At 38.1% G+C, this 15,770-nt stretch overlaps 1 protein-coding gene across 1 annotated transcript in view; it reads right to left on the minus strand.

Moving 5' to 3' along the window:
* Positions 1-15,770, minus strand: part of LOC132872069 (zinc metalloproteinase-disintegrin-like crotastatin) — a 50,054-nt gene that overhangs the window by 25,081 nt on the left and 9,203 nt on the right. Inside the window, exons 3-11 of the mRNA XM_060906655.1 lie at positions 15,636-15,712; positions 12,110-12,188; positions 11,868-11,944; positions 8,514-8,709; positions 8,232-8,294; positions 6,121-6,192; positions 1,524-1,693; positions 1,356-1,437; positions 1,131-1,261 (exon numbers count right to left, since the gene is read on the minus strand). Coding sequence (XP_060762638.1) covers positions 1,131-1,261; positions 1,356-1,437; positions 1,524-1,693; positions 6,121-6,192; positions 8,232-8,294; positions 8,514-8,709; positions 11,868-11,944; positions 12,110-12,188; positions 15,636-15,712 — 947 coding nt within the window. The remainder of the gene's footprint in view (positions 1-1,130; positions 1,262-1,355; positions 1,438-1,523; positions 1,694-6,120; positions 6,193-8,231; positions 8,295-8,513; positions 8,710-11,867; positions 11,945-12,109; positions 12,189-15,635; positions 15,713-15,770) is intronic.

The raw sequence follows: 15,770 nt of genomic DNA on the forward strand, positions 1-15,770 counted from the left end.
CTTTCCTTCGTATATAACATAACATCTTTTCTTCTCGCTTAGTGTTACTGTAGTCGGTCTTTCATGTTTCATTCGCACATTCATGTCCTCCATTTTTCTCTCCTGTTTCAAATTTGTATCCCACAATGACTTGTGCAAACAGGGAAAACCCACCACATGATGCATGATGTAGTATCTTGAATTGGGTCATGGTGAAGCAGGGAAATAGCAGAGAATTTAGGGCCACATGGCCTGAAATTCATTAATTGTTCTATTAGAAAAAAAAAAAAACTAATACAATTGGAAGTCTGATTCAAATTCAGTAGCTTTCAGTCCACTAAACAAAAATAATTGTGTGTCAGGGAAAATTCTTTTTATGACATACACTTGAAAAATCTGAAAGGCAGTCTACCTTTAAAAGAAACAGAAATAGCTAAAATTATATATACATATTCCCCCCAATAGCTCCTGTTCCACACTCCAGCCCAGGTGGTTGCCAACCGCCAAAAGACCTTAAAGAAGAAGAAGAAATTGGCGGAGCATGTTACTGAACCAACCGAGGACGAAATAAAAACTACTTGAAAACAAAACCCCCAAAAATACAAAAAAGAGCAACAAAATATGGAATAAAAGTATTTGATGGCAAGAACATATCTTTTTTTTATTTTTCAAGAATTATTATTATTATTATTATTATTATTATTATTATTATTATTATTTTCGCATTTTTCACAAATTGCTCCTGTCATATTGCCAGTTTGTGTACATTCTAAGCGGAAACGATTTTGTCAGACATTTTGTATAAAGTTATTTATTGAATTTGCAAAAAATAAAAATAAAAATGCTCTGTTTCTCAAAATCCAGTGAATGTGGAAAGAATAAGACAGTTATTCCACTCAATCTCGTCGTACATGGATTATAGCCAACTTGGTCCTATGCGACTTGTCAGCTATCAGCTCATGTCTGACTCGATTTCATGGAATAACTTAAATATTTCCATTTAGTGCCATTCAACATTATATTATTACTTATTACAGTTTTTGAAAGTCCATAATGCACAAAACCAGTGGTGTGGAACTGAAAAAGCCTGTAGTTTTGTCATAGATGTGAAGTTTGAGTTGTAATGCGACAAGAGGGCCCTTTTATTTTACCTCAGAATGGCAGCCATGATACAGCTATCACTGGCACATGTACACGAGGTGCTGTCATGGCTCATGCCCAGGTTGTGTCCCATCTCATGCGCCAGGGTGGCACCTACAGCTGTGGTTTGTGTATTATGGTCCTGAGAGACATGACAAAGCACAGGGATATTGGACACAGGTCATCATCTCAGAAATCCAGTGATTTTTATGAAGAAAATCTCCTTTTTTTGGTACCTGGATGACTCCGGTAGAGTAGTCTGTGCACAAGGTGCCAACATATGCCAGGCCCACTGTCGACCCATCAAAGTCGATATTACTGAAACAATAACAAACCATGTGGTTTTATATATGAAAATTAAAAAAACAAAAAACAGAAGTTTGATTGGTCATTTTCACACTAACGTGATCAGGTAAGCGTTGTCGTGCTTCTGCCTCTTTATTAGGTTCTCATTTCTCCACTTTGTAAATTCAACCAGTGTGTCACCAGCAGGCGTAGTCACCATTATCTTATCAGCATCAGTCCAAATCTCCAAAGCAATCAAAGCAATGAAAGTGTTCATCGGTTTATACACCTGCAAAAAAAAAGTTTCATGGATGAATAACTTCATAACATTACAGTAAACCAATTTCAAGACATTCTTCCTATTAGTTCACTTAAATCCAAATCCCGTTTTAGTCTGGATGGCAGGAAATACAATAAATACAGCACTTATTGGAATCTGATTGGTCAGAAGGTTTTGATTCATTTTCTCTAGCAGCAGATCTGACAGCTCTGGGCTATAGTAAAATTCTTGTTCTCATAAGGGACTCATATAGTGGACAAACAAGGTCAATGATTTAAAGGTAGACTGCCTTTCAGATTTTTCAAGTGTAGATCATAAAAAGAATTTTCCCCGACACCCAGTTATTTTTGTTTAGCGGACTGATCGTTACTGAATTCGAATCACAGACTTCCAATTTTATTCGTTTTTTTAATAGAACAATTAATGAATTTAAGGCCACGTGGCCCTGAATTCTCTGCTATTTTTTCCTGCTTCACCATGACCCAATTCAAGATACTACATCATGCATCACGTTGTGGGCTTTCTCCGTTCGTACAAGGCATTATGGGATACAAATTTGAAACAGGAGAGAAAAATGGAGGACGTGAGTGTGCAAATGAAATGTGCAAGACTGACTATAGTAACGGAAAGCGAGAAGAAAAGACATTATTTTGCGAAGGAAAGGAAACGCAGGATCAAACTAATAAATATTGGTGCTCAGCGAGCACCTCGGTGTGATCAGCTGTTCGTTTACTGACAGAATGATGGAACGGTCAGTGCACGGTCAAGGTAAACCTGTAGATGGCAGTAATGCAACACTGTAGATGCCAGCTGCCGTAAAACCCAAAAGAAGAAGAAGAAGAAGAAGAAAGCAAACCTGTGCATGCGCACACGGACTTCCTTTGTCTGCTTGACTGTGTGAAGCGAGCGATTTCATGCACATTATTTGCTTTAATCCCCTCAAATTAAATAACTTCCCAGCCACAGAATGGCCTGATATTTTGTGAGTTATTACAGAAATAAACATTATCACAATAACCACATTTCAGAAGGAACTAAATTTCACTGATTTTATGAAATTGAAAGGCTGTCTCACTTTAAAAAGTGTGTGATTTCATTATTCATAGTCTCCAGTGTCAGCGCTTTGTGAAAGTCAGTATGTTGTCTGACACGGGAAAATCTTCAGGAATGAGGAGTTTATACTTTTCAGTTTTTCTGTGACATAAGCTGAAGTGAGGCTGCTGAGGGAACATCTGCTTATAGCTGTGATAAGTTATTATATGAACTCATTTCAAGCATGTTCCTCAACATTAAATGCAACTATAAATGGATAAAAATTGTAATGCGTCATTCTACAGTATAATAAATAAAGCATTTTAGTAGCTGGGAAATGTTGCTCTGAGGATATGCTGTGAGAGAAAATAATTCACTTTAGGGTGGTAACAGTAGCCCTGCTTCAGCGTTTTATTCCCTACATGATGCATACTGTAGCTCCATATATCATAGTCAATAAAGCAACCAAACAAGCGCTCCATAATTAACAGTCATCGACATTTAGACTGAAATGTTACACTAAACCCCACCTGGTCCAGTCTTGAGTCCCCAGTGTTCAAGTCCAAGTCATTAAAGAAAATTTCAAGTCAAGTACACTATTGATCTGAGTCAAGTCCGATGCAAATGACACAGCTGTCACGCACGCATACACTCTAAAACACATTGAGTAGTGTGAAGATGTACAGTGGATATACAAAGTGTACACACCCCGTTAAAATGATCGGTTTTTCTGATGTAAAAAAACGAGACCACGATAAATAATTTAAAAACTTTTCCCACCTTTAATGTGACCTATAACCTGTACGATTCAACTGAAAAAAACAAATCTGTTATGGGGAAAAACATAAAAAATAAAAAACGTACAGTAAGCTGGTTGCATAAGTGTGCACACCCTTAAACTAATGCTTTGTTGAAGCACCTTTTGATTTAATTACACCATTCAGTCTTTTTGGGTTCACACCTGCCATCAATTAAAATGACTCTGATTAACCCCAAATAAAGTTCAGACATTTACTCAGTTGCGCCCTCCAGCAAAAGCCCTGGTTCGAAGAGAACTTGCAAAGCACAAAGGAGCCCATTGTTGAAAGCTATCAGTCAGGAGAAGGGTATAAAAACATTTCCACGGCATTAGATATACCATAGAGCACAGTGAAGACAGTCATCAAGAAGTGGAGAAAATATGGGACAACAGTGACATTACCGAGAACTGGACGTCCCTCCAAAACTGATGAAAAGACAAGACAAAAACTGGTCAGGGAGGCTGCCGAGAGGCCTACAGCAACACTGAAGGAGCTGCGGGAATTTCTGCCAAGTACTGGTTGTGTACTACATGTGACAACAATCTCCCATATTCTCCATACAGTATGTCTGGTCTGAGGTAGGGTTAAAGAAAAACATCCAGGCCTGGCTATATTTTGCAAAGAAACCAAACCAAAACCATCAACTCTTCTAAAAGCATGTGGGAAAATGTGTTATGGTTATGGTTGTGTTATGGTTTTGGCACAAAAACAACACTGCACATCACCAAAAGAACACTATACCCATGGTGAAGCATGGTGGTGGCAGCATCATGTTTTGGGGTTGTTTTATTTCAGCTGGAACAGGGGCTTTAGTCAAGGTGGAGGGAATTATGAACAGTTTTAAATACCAGTCAATTTTGGCCCAAAAGCTGAAGCTGAAGAGGAATTTCATCTTTCAGCATGACAATGACCCCAAAAAAGTTTTAGAATGGCCCAGCCAGAGCCCAGACCTAAATACAATTGAAAATCTGTGGGGTGACTTGAAGAGGGTTGTGCATAAGAGATGCCCTCACAATCTGACAGATTTGGAGTGCTTTTGCAAGGAAGAGTGGGCAAATATTGCCAAGTCTAGATGTGGCAGGCTGATAGACTCCGACCCAAAAAGACTGAATGCTGTAATTCAATCAAAAGGTGCTTCAACAAAAAGTATTAGTTTAAGGGTGTGCATACTTATGCAACCAGCTTATTGTATGTTTTTTTTTATTTTTTATGTTTTTCCCCCTTAACAGATTTGTTTGTTTTTCAATTAAATTGTACAGGTTATAGGTCACATTAAAGGTGGGAAAAGTTTTGAAATTATTTATCGTAGTCTTGTTTTTTTTTACATCAGAAAAACTGATCATTTTAACGGGGTGTGTAGACTCAGTGGCGTGCACAGATAGACACGAGGTGGTGCTCAAGCACCTGCCCCTCTGCCCTCTGTCCAAAAAAGTGCCCTTTTGAATTTTTTTTTTTTTACAGTTTACTGAGGCCAATGTCGACATGATCTTTTAGAAAAGCCGCGGCATTAAAAGCGTGTGTGAAAATAATGTCCCGATGTGTGCCCCCTCCGCACACACACCGGACCTCTGTCTCTCTTGCTCTGTCATGTGAACAAGCGTGCAGTGCATTCAATGTGAGGTTGCAGCAGCATAGCGTCCTGGAAGCCACGGCCTTGTCGTAGCGCAGACAACACATCGGGCAGTCAGTCAGCTCTTCCCCTGCCCCACCAGCCAGGTAACACATGAATCGAGTGAAAATGTATTGTTTGCCCTCTAAGCCCAAGCTGTAATTATTTTGTCGTGAAGTAGCCCGTTGCATACAGAAACAACTGCACATAAGTATTATATTTTTTGCTAGACCATTTTCAGATTTAGGAAAACAAAAATTTCTTTTTCTATTTTGTTCAACTAGAGATTCCTGGCAAAGTCAAAAAGCCTTGATGTAATAAATTAACATTAAGTGGTTGTTTTACACCTTTAAAAATTAAAATGGGTCAGTGGCGACCCGAACACAAGAGGAGGGTTAAATCTCAGACTTTTATAATAAGGTGTTCCACATGCGCAAAAAAGTGCCCTTTTTCCCCCCAGAGCACTTGCCCCCCAAAATGTCTGTCCACGCCACTGGTGTAGACTTTTTATATCTGCTGTATGTCCTGTACTATAGCCTACAATAATTCACACAGCATACATACACATACCGTAGCAGTGCATTTTTTCCCACTGCACACGAAGTGTGTATAAGCAAAGTGGACAATCCTAGAGGCATTCTCGCCAGGCATTTTAGTGCCATTAACGTTAGTTTGCTCCTGAACATGACATATTAACAGGTGAATGTGCATTCTCTTGCACAAAATTAGTATAAAAATTCATGTAGATATAAATATCTTATGCCAAATTATTATGGCATGTTACAAAAAATAAAGAAAAAATCAGAGTCCTTGTCTTTACAAGTTCGAATGCAGTTAATGCACGAGTCTGAGTCCAAGTCATCAGTGCTCAAATCCAAGTCAAGGCACAAGTCGGACTCAAGTACTTCAAGCCTGCAGCGTACTCTTGGAACAGCACCTTTATTGTCACATCAGAGTTTTATTGAATTTACTTCAACAGGAGGTGTGAGACTCACAACATTGGCAAAGTTGAGAATAGCGAAGACCCTCTGTCTCACTTTGGTGATGCTCTTTTCCATCTTCCGATACTGTGTGAGAGCAAAATCAAACAGATGGTTAGTCAGAAACCTGTTTTGGCAAATACAAAATTATACCCTTTAAACAGATCCATGGATCTGTCGAGACTTATTTTCAAGTCAAGATGTGGGTTTCAGAGGTGAAATCACAATGCAGTTGATTTGATCATGGGTATATCCAATGAGGTACGATTTGCACTCAGCATCATGAGAACTGTGTTTATAAAATCTTCTAGCCAAAGTGATACCTACTACTAGATCACAAAATACTCAATTTTACGAACACTAAATTGGTAAATGTTATTTGATCCAAAATTATATGGCTTGGGGCAGCACGGTGGCGTAGTGGTTAGCGCTGTCGCCTCACAGCAAGAAGGTCTGAGTTCGAGCCCCGTGGCCGGCGAGGGCCTTTCTGTGCAGAGTTTGCATGTTCTCCCCGTGTCCGCGTGGGTTTCCTCCGGGTGCTCCGGTTTCCCCCACAGTCCAAAGACATGCAGGTTAGGTTAACTGGTGACTCTAAATTGAGCGTAGGTGTGAATGTGAGTGTGAATGGTTGTCTGTGTCTATGTGTCAGCCGTGTGATGACCTGGCGACTTGTCCAGGGTGTACCCCGCCTTTCGCCCGTAGTCAGCTGGCATAGGCTCCAGCTTGCCTGCGACCCTGTAGAACAGGATAAAGCGTCTAGAAATAATGAGATGAGATGAGATTATATGGCTTAATCTATGTATGGGGAAATGATGAGTCAAAAATTCTGCTTTGTTTTGGGTTCATGTCATTTTTTTTCCTGTTGTAGTCCTGTATCTGCCTCTATCCTCTTGTTGGTGAGTTATTCCATTGTTTCTACCTGTTTTGTGTTTGGTCCTTGAGATGTTTGTCTGTTTATACCCTGCTGTTGGGGCGGCATGCTGGTGTAGTGTTTAGCACTGTCGCCTCACAGCAAGAAGGTTCTGGGTTTGAGCGCAGTGGCCGACAGGGGCCTTTCTGTGTGGAGTTTGTATGTGTCTGTGCGGGTTTTCTTTGGGTGCTCCGGTTTCCCCCACAGTCTAAAGACATGTGGTTAGGTTAAATTGTCCATAGGTGTGAATATGTGTGTGAATGTTTGAGAGGAGAAAACCTTTATAATATTCCAGTAGAAGGCAATGGGAAACCACTACTATAATCCTTCCCTAGAACCTTTGATGGCTGTAGCCGTCAGATCAGAACTTCCATCACTAAAGAAGATGACCCTGCTGTAGCTTTATCATATGACGAAGTCTTATCAACGTTAAATCCAATTACCTAGTTCCAGTTCCATATGTATTATTTTCTGTTGTTGAGTATACACAGACGCAATGATGGAATTGCCCTGTGCTATCACCAGTGGGATCAGCAGTTGATCTACCACCTGCCTTGGGGAGTTTCGGCCCTCTTACGATCAAAACTCCCTCAAGTTGGGGGGCCAGCAGTGCAGAAAGAAGGGCACCACTTCCCACTGATGAGCTAAAAGATTATTTATTATTTCTAAAAGATAATTATTATTTATTATAAAGATTACTGTATTATTTCCTGGTTCTCTCATCTTACAATTATGGACCACTGCTGTTTGCACTTGGATTTCTGACAACAATTCATGAATTGCCCTTATTAACATACAGCACGGGGCGGCACGGTGGTGTAGTGGTTAGCGCTGTCACCTCACAGCAAGAAGATCCAGGTTCAAGCCCCGTGGCCAGCAAGGGCCTTTCTGTGCGGAGTTTGCATGTTCTCCCTGTGTCCGCGTGGGTTTCCTCCGGGTGCTCCGGTTTCCCCCACAGTCCAAAGACATGCAGGTTAGGTTAACTGGTGACTCTAAATTGACCGTGAGTGTGAATGGTTGTCTGTGTCTATGTGTCAGCCCTGTGATGACCTGGCGACTTGTCCAGGGTGTACCCCGCCTTTCGCCCGTAGTCAGCTGGGATAGGCTCCAGCTTGCCTGCGATCCTGTAGAACAGGATAAAGCGGCTAGAGATAATGAAATGAAATGAGATGAGATGAGACATACAGGACGATTTGTTTGTCTGCAGATTACGTACCATTCTGTTGTCCGCTACAAGGATGAGTTCATTGTATTTCTCTTGCAGGAACATTGTTTGGCCCTACGTAAAAGCAAAATAAGCAGCAATTATGCATGCACGTACATTTGTGCCATGAGTAAACCAATAACTGTCTGGAGTCCATCAGCCATGGTTCAGTTTTGACTTTGTCACTTCCTGATTCTTGGGATATCAAGTCATTTTGAATACGAAAGTTACATATTGGTTATTAAGACCATAGTTTGCCTGGGATCTACTTTAAATGTAACAGATCTCACTTACTGATGAGCGAGCTTTAGATTTTCCAGGAGAAGACCCTGGGAAGCCTTCAGGAACAGGGTACCAGGTCATGTTGGTGACTCCACATACAGAAGGAGAATCAGTCACATTGTCGTACTTCATCACTGCATGGTCACCATCAGCATCTTCAGTCAGAGGTTCGATAATAAACCTCTGTTCCGCAGTCTGGAAATAACCCCTGAGACACATGAACACATTGGAGATCCAGTGATGGAAATTTAGGTGCTACTGCCATGAAATATTTTTATATGATGATTTTATATATATATATATATATATATATATATATATATATATATATATATATATATATATATATATTTATATAATTTCCCAAGTGATTACACATCACCAGAAGTACTGTAGGAACATAGGAACATTCCAAGGACATGCCGAAACCAATTGCTAAGGAAATTACCATTGTCATTTTGATTCATTTGAAGGTCAGAAACAATCTTAGAAAAGAGGGTCTTAGCATAGAGTTCCTCTTAAACCAATAAACTTTCAAGGGTGCTAGATTTACCCTTCATTTTTGAGATTTACCCAAGGCAACATTTATGTTATAACCTTCTTTCAGATATTACCATTTCTTCTAGAAATGACCAGAACATCAACATCTAAAAAAAAAATTCATTAGCGGTTTGTAAAGTATGGAACTACTGAGTGAAATAAGTTTCTTGTGGCCATGAATTATTACAGTAAGGCCACAAGTTACATTTTTTGATTGATTTATACAGACTTTCTTGGATAGGACAGGAGTGTTCTGAACATCTGCAAAACTGGCTGAGCCTGAGGTCAAAGCCAGAGCTCCACTACCCCTTTCTGATCCTTTTTTTTCCCCTTCCTTCATTCCAGGATGAAGGGACGAGGCCTGCACCAAGCTGTGCACTGCAGGTCTCCAAAGGAAGGCACAAGAAAAAGCATGGAAGGAGCTTAGTATGTTTATTTGCAAGAAGGAACTTGAGGTGAACTGGGAGGTTTGATCATGGCAGTTAGATTTAGAAGCAATGATTGCTGCACAGACAGCTCTTTACTAGATGAACCTGTCTTCCTTTTCTACTCCCTCACTGTCCTGTCCACCTGTACCTCCAGTAAGACCTATCCCTATGTCTCATTTTGCTTGCTTTGTCACTTTTCATGTGAGTGAAAACATCGTGTTACCCTGTTTGAATAAGACTTGGAAGGTGATGGGTCCTTCCAAGTTGGGTCCTTCCAGGTTGGGCCCTTCAGAGGCTAGGCAAGACTCTTTTCTAGCATTCAGAGAACACATAACAGAACAGTCTAGCGGGTGTGCGTTACAGTATATGGAAAAGGTCCTGCTTGCAATTCCATGCTAGTATCCCCAAAGCTATCCATCCATCATTTATACCACGCAGTTCTGTCAGTATTGCCATGTTTGTCAGTGTATCAGGAAACCCAGGCAAGTCTTTTCTCCAGCTCTTCTTTGTTCCATCCTTGTTATCAGGATGCCTTTTGAAGACTTGATTGTGTTGTTTCTGCCTAGAACCAAGACTGAACATCAATACTTACCTCCAATGAGTATTCGATTTCCAGAGGCTGTTCCCGTTGGTGGAATTACTACTGCTATTGTGGTTAAAGATCTTATAAACTGTTCATCACTTTTGGTTTGCCTAAGATGGTTCTAGACCAGTGTTTCCCAACCTTTCTTGAGCCACGGCACATATTTTACATTTGAAAAATCCCACGGCACACCACCAAACAAAAATATCACACACACACACACACACACACATATATATATATATATATATATATATATATATATATATATATATATATATATATATATAAGGCCTTACAAACCACTTTTCCTGCAATCTGAGCTGTGGTAGATAAAATAATATCTGTTGTCTTTTTTATATATTTACATGAAAATATGTTTCAAATCAATAGGAGTATTGTTTGAATTCAAAATAAAATCACATTCTACATTCACGGGTATGGTTATAATTCATGATCAACAAAAATGACAAAATAATTCACATTAAACTTAAGTTCTATTAATTATCAAAATGTTCATATATTAAATAAAATTTCTTAGGGTGACTGACCTTTTCTCCCTATGTCCTCATTAGTTGCATATGATTTCTTCAAAAAGTCTTTTGAAATATTTAAGTTTTCAAAACTGTCAGCATTAATTCAGATTTACTGACTATCTATCATATACATGTTCAATGTATTAAATCATACGAATGCTAAGTTTATGGGATAATGTCTATGTACACTTTATACAATTATTTATAGTTCACAGTCACTTCTCATTTGATCATTTCGACTTCTTCTTCAGCTTTTTGGCCAAAGACAAAAGCTTGTCGGTCCTCTCTTTTGTAAGAACTGTTATGATTGGGTATCATGCTCTTGCCATCAATGTTTTGGCCAATTACATTGTAGATAACACGTATTCTACCGCGAGACTTAGCGAGACTAAAGATGGCGAAAATGTAAACATGTAACATTGTCGTAGGAATTAATTACGCTTGAGTATCATGAAGGAACATACCCCACCCCCCCTCAATAAATGAAAAAAAAAAATCTCAACGGATTTGGCATAATATAAAAAGGTTGATTTTTACTCAGAAAAAGCGGAAATCCGCTGAAAAGCGGAAAACTCTCATCCCTGCTATCGCTATCACCGCTGTCACACCCGAAGCATTACTAATTTTATTGTTTGAATGGCAACAGGTAAATACACAGGTTAATTAGCTACCTGCTGCCATCTATTGGAAGAGTATTTAATTGTTCTGCTGGTCACTATACGTCGCTGGCATAGACGAACGAAGACAAATTATTTGCAGTAAATAAATAATTTTCGGAACAATTAAGTGAAATTGGATAATGTCCCATGGTACACCTGATGATCTCTCACGGCACACTAATGTGCCGTGGCACAGTGGTTGGGAATCACTGTTCTAGACTGTTTTAGACCGGCTGAACAAGTTTGTGAGCTTCTACACAAAGCCTGTACTTTATCCATTGAAGCCTTTGAGGTGTCTTAAAACCGTACAAAGCAGCTTGATGACAGATAACCTAGGAAATATCAGCTTCAAGCTTGCTTAAGGGTTATTGTTAATTGCCACAGACTACTTCTGTATTTGTTGCTTTTGATAATTTCCTACACTATATGGTTAGGCCATTTGGTCCTGTAACCTTCCAGCAACTAGTTAACATTGAGTTGTCAGATGTTCCAAACTGCTCAGCTTATTTAGATGCAGGAACCTTAATATATTAACTTGTGGCCACACCCTATTAAAAATTACCACCATGCCACTTCAACAACTCTGTTTTCACACAGCAGAGAGAAGTTAATGGCAGTACCGCAGTCCATCACAGGTGCTCACGCTGACCACCGAGTTCCTGTCATTCATGATCTTCCCCTGGTAGTAGCAGAGATCCTACAAATTAAAAAAAAAAAAAAAACAACAATATTATTTGTGTCACATCACTCACTGTACATCATTATTTTGCCTTAAACTGTAGGTGGACTAGCAATGAAGCAAGCTAATGCCATCTTAGGACCATGTGAAACTGAATTATAGGGCCAACAAGCATCCACCTACTATTTCAACAGGTTTAGTTATGACAGGTGTCCCATCGCTTGTGTAATGAGTCTCGGTGTAGTCCTCAGTTATAAAATCACTGCAGAACCCAAACAAAGACATGAGATCAACTAGAAAGAACTTATCCTCAATAAATATATAAGAAGCCTTTCCAAAAAAGCCTAAAATGTGCATTTTTCACTCATTTTGAAAGAGTGAATTCATCAATAATTGGTGAACGTGGAGTTTTTATGGTTCTGGAGTTGTTTATTTGTTGTTGAGAAGATGCAAAGCATTAACAATATGGCTTCCTGGCTTCCTCCCTCTTTATTCGGCATCTTATAAAATAGCACTTGATCCAGCACGTTGCATTGCATGTTATTATTATTTTTGTTGTTGTTGTACTCTGACAATTAAATGCACAAATTCATGAAGCCGCAAGATACTAAATCAAGATCATGAAATTGTAATATGTGCACAGGATACAGACTATATGTATTTAATTTGGTATTTTGACATTAATTTGATGCAATCTTCTTCAAAGAACGCATGGGTCATTCCATGCCAAATCAACAAGAAGTTATGCTCAACCATCTCAGATTTCAGTGAAATTTGGAGGGCTCAGAGATACTATTAAAAGAAGTTAATCCCCAAAACTTGAGCTTCCTATCACCAATAGTTTCAGAGATACGAATTTTTCGATTTTTTTGTTTTTTGCTCAAAACATACATATTTCAAAGTGCAATATAATCTTTATTATGCAAGATGGAAACCTAAAATTTTGCACAGAGAGACTCAATGTCTTGTACTACAAGCTTCAACTTACCGGTAGAATTTCAATGGTCATTGTATATTAGATGGTGATTTTAACAAGGAAATTAAAAAGACAAATTTGCATTTTTTGCATTTTTAATTCATTCTGGAAGCTTGCCTGTGGCAGTAATGCTTAAACTAAGAATGTTATTCAAATCTACACAGAAATATCTACCAATTTCAGTTTTACCAAGTCTCCACTATTCCTAGTTTGTCTGTAATAGGGTTTTGAAATTCGCCGATTTCTAAAACATGCCATTTTCAGTAGCAAGAAATCCAATGTGGGATAGCAGTTAGGAACTTGTAATTTATTTTCAGTAATCCCCAAGACCCATATTTTATATTTCCAAATTTTTGTTCTGTGTCTCTCAAGTATTTTTAAACTACAGGGGTTTAAAAAATCCATTTTCACCAAATTCGAATTTTTGATATATTTTCATATAACTGAAATTTGAGGGTTAATAAATGCTTCAATAAGGCTTAAGTAGGTTAGGAGACATGTTTCTTCCTCAATTTTAAATAAAAGTTCAATTAATGCTCAGTATTAATTATTTGTAAATTGATTTTAATCTAAGACTGTGTAACATTAGCAATCAATGACCAGCTATTGTGTACCAGTCAACAGCCAGCCTTATCAATATCAACACAGCACAATAGGTGACCTTTGATACCAGAACAGGTGGCTCATATCTTATAGTTTTAGAGTCTGTAAACTGCATACTTGTTCAGATAACATTATATTGCTTGAATTATATTAAATACATTGTAATACAGAGCACTGAGAAAATTTACCAATGTTATTAACTGAATGTGTTTCTTTGCAAGGATTGGATATTTTTAATAGTTGACTAGGGAATTTAATTGTAGTTGCTTTCAATTTGAGATCAGTATAAATGAGTTTGTTCTTAGACATCTAGAAATGGCTGAACTTCCTCCCTGTTCTATAGGAATTGGACTAAAGAAAGATTCTGACTGCCATAAACTAACATGCAACAGAAATTGTAAGTTAAGTGATTTATATGAAAAATGACTGACTTCTTTAGTTTTTATATATATATTTACTGAAAAATGTGAAATGTTCATATATTATTTAGCTTATTTCAAAATGATAATATTTTTAAAACCATATTTCTGTGACATGAACACAAGTAAAATGTTTCCTTATCTATACAAATCATTTAGTTGTATTTATCAGTCCTTAATCATCAATAAAATGGAAATATCAAAAATTTGAATTTGGAAAAAATGAATTTTTTAAACACCTGTAGCTCACAAATACTTGAGAGACACAGAACAAAAACTTGGAAATATAAAATATGGGTCTAGGAGATTACTGAAAAAAAATTTACAAGTTCTTAACTGCTATCCCACATTGGAATCCATGCTACTGAAAATGGCATGTTTTAGAAATCGGCGAATTTCAAAACCCTATTACAGACAAACTAGGAATAGTGGAGACTTGGTAAAACTGAAATTGGTAGATATTTCTGTGTAGATTTGAATAACATTCTTAGTTTAAGCATTACTGCCACAGGCAAGCTTCCAGAATGAATTAAAAATGCAAAAAATGCAAATTTGTCTTTTTAATTTCCTTGTTAAAATCACCATCTAATATACAATGACCATTGAAATTCTAAGTTGAAGCTTGTAGTACAAGACATTGAGTCTCTGTGCAAAATTTTAGGTTTCTATCTTGCATAATAAAGATTATATTACACTTTGAAATATGTTTTGAGCAAAATGCAAAAAAATAGAAAAATTCAAATGCCTGTATCTCTGAAACCGTTGGAGATAGGAAGCTCAAATTTTGGGGATTAACTTCTTTTAATAGTATCTATGAGCCCTCCAAATTTCATTGAAATCTGAGATGGTCGAGCATAAATTTGTCAGATATTTGTTGATTTGGCATGGAATGACCCGCATGCATATGTTTGGGCACGCTGACACCTAGAGCTCATTTAAAGTCATCATTTTATCATTAAAAATTCATCCTCGTGATGATGATCTCATCTGATGACTTCTGTGGGAAAAATAAATACTTTTGTGGACTTAAAAAGAACAATATTGTTATAAATTTAAAACTGGCCTCCAGTAGTATTCCACTCCCATCCTTCTCTCATTTGGTTAAAAGTCTTACATGCAGTACATAATATAGCACAAAGACTTTGGATAGCAGTATAGAAGTCAATCTGCAATGCATTTCAGCCATGACGGTATCCACATTGCCTGAGTAGCTTCTTTTTAAGACAACAAACTTACTCAGTTAGGCTACAGTCACACTACAGCTCATGATGCTTTGCAATGGGATAAAAATGAGACGTTTGGTGATAATGTTTCCCTGAACCTTGGGAAGTGTTCCTAAACCCATCTACAAGTATTTGCCACTTAGCTTGCAGATGCAAACAGCACCACCAAATTTCATTGCATGCACTGAAATTTTTCGCAACATTTTTGGCCACTCACAAGGCAGAGATGCACCAAAACACAACTCACAAAGCTCGGAGAACATTCACTGTGCATCGCACGATTGGTGGAAATAATACTGATTTTTCATCGCCAATTATTTGCAAATCCATCGTGAGGTGTAGTGTGACCAGGGCCTTAGTAGGGAGTTAATTGTTCAAAAAGCAGGGACAACTACCAGATTGCAGCAGATGCACATATATACATAATTTTGGACTCAAGAACAATTGACATGTGTGTGCATTTGGTTTGGCTAAAAAGTAAAGCTTACGTGTTTTTCTCAAGATGCATTTCAATGCGTTTACCGCCAAGAGTCATGGCATATTTCACTTGATCAGGCCTGGTGGACTGGAAAAAAGATGGAATGGATTCCCTTTTAATGGAATAATTACATGCATTATAAAAT

Source organism: Neoarius graeffei, chromosome 24 (assembly GCF_027579695.1).
Source record: "Neoarius graeffei isolate fNeoGra1 chromosome 24, fNeoGra1.pri, whole genome shotgun sequence".
In the NCBI taxonomy this organism is placed as follows: domain Eukaryota; kingdom Metazoa; phylum Chordata; class Actinopteri; order Siluriformes; family Ariidae; genus Neoarius; species Neoarius graeffei.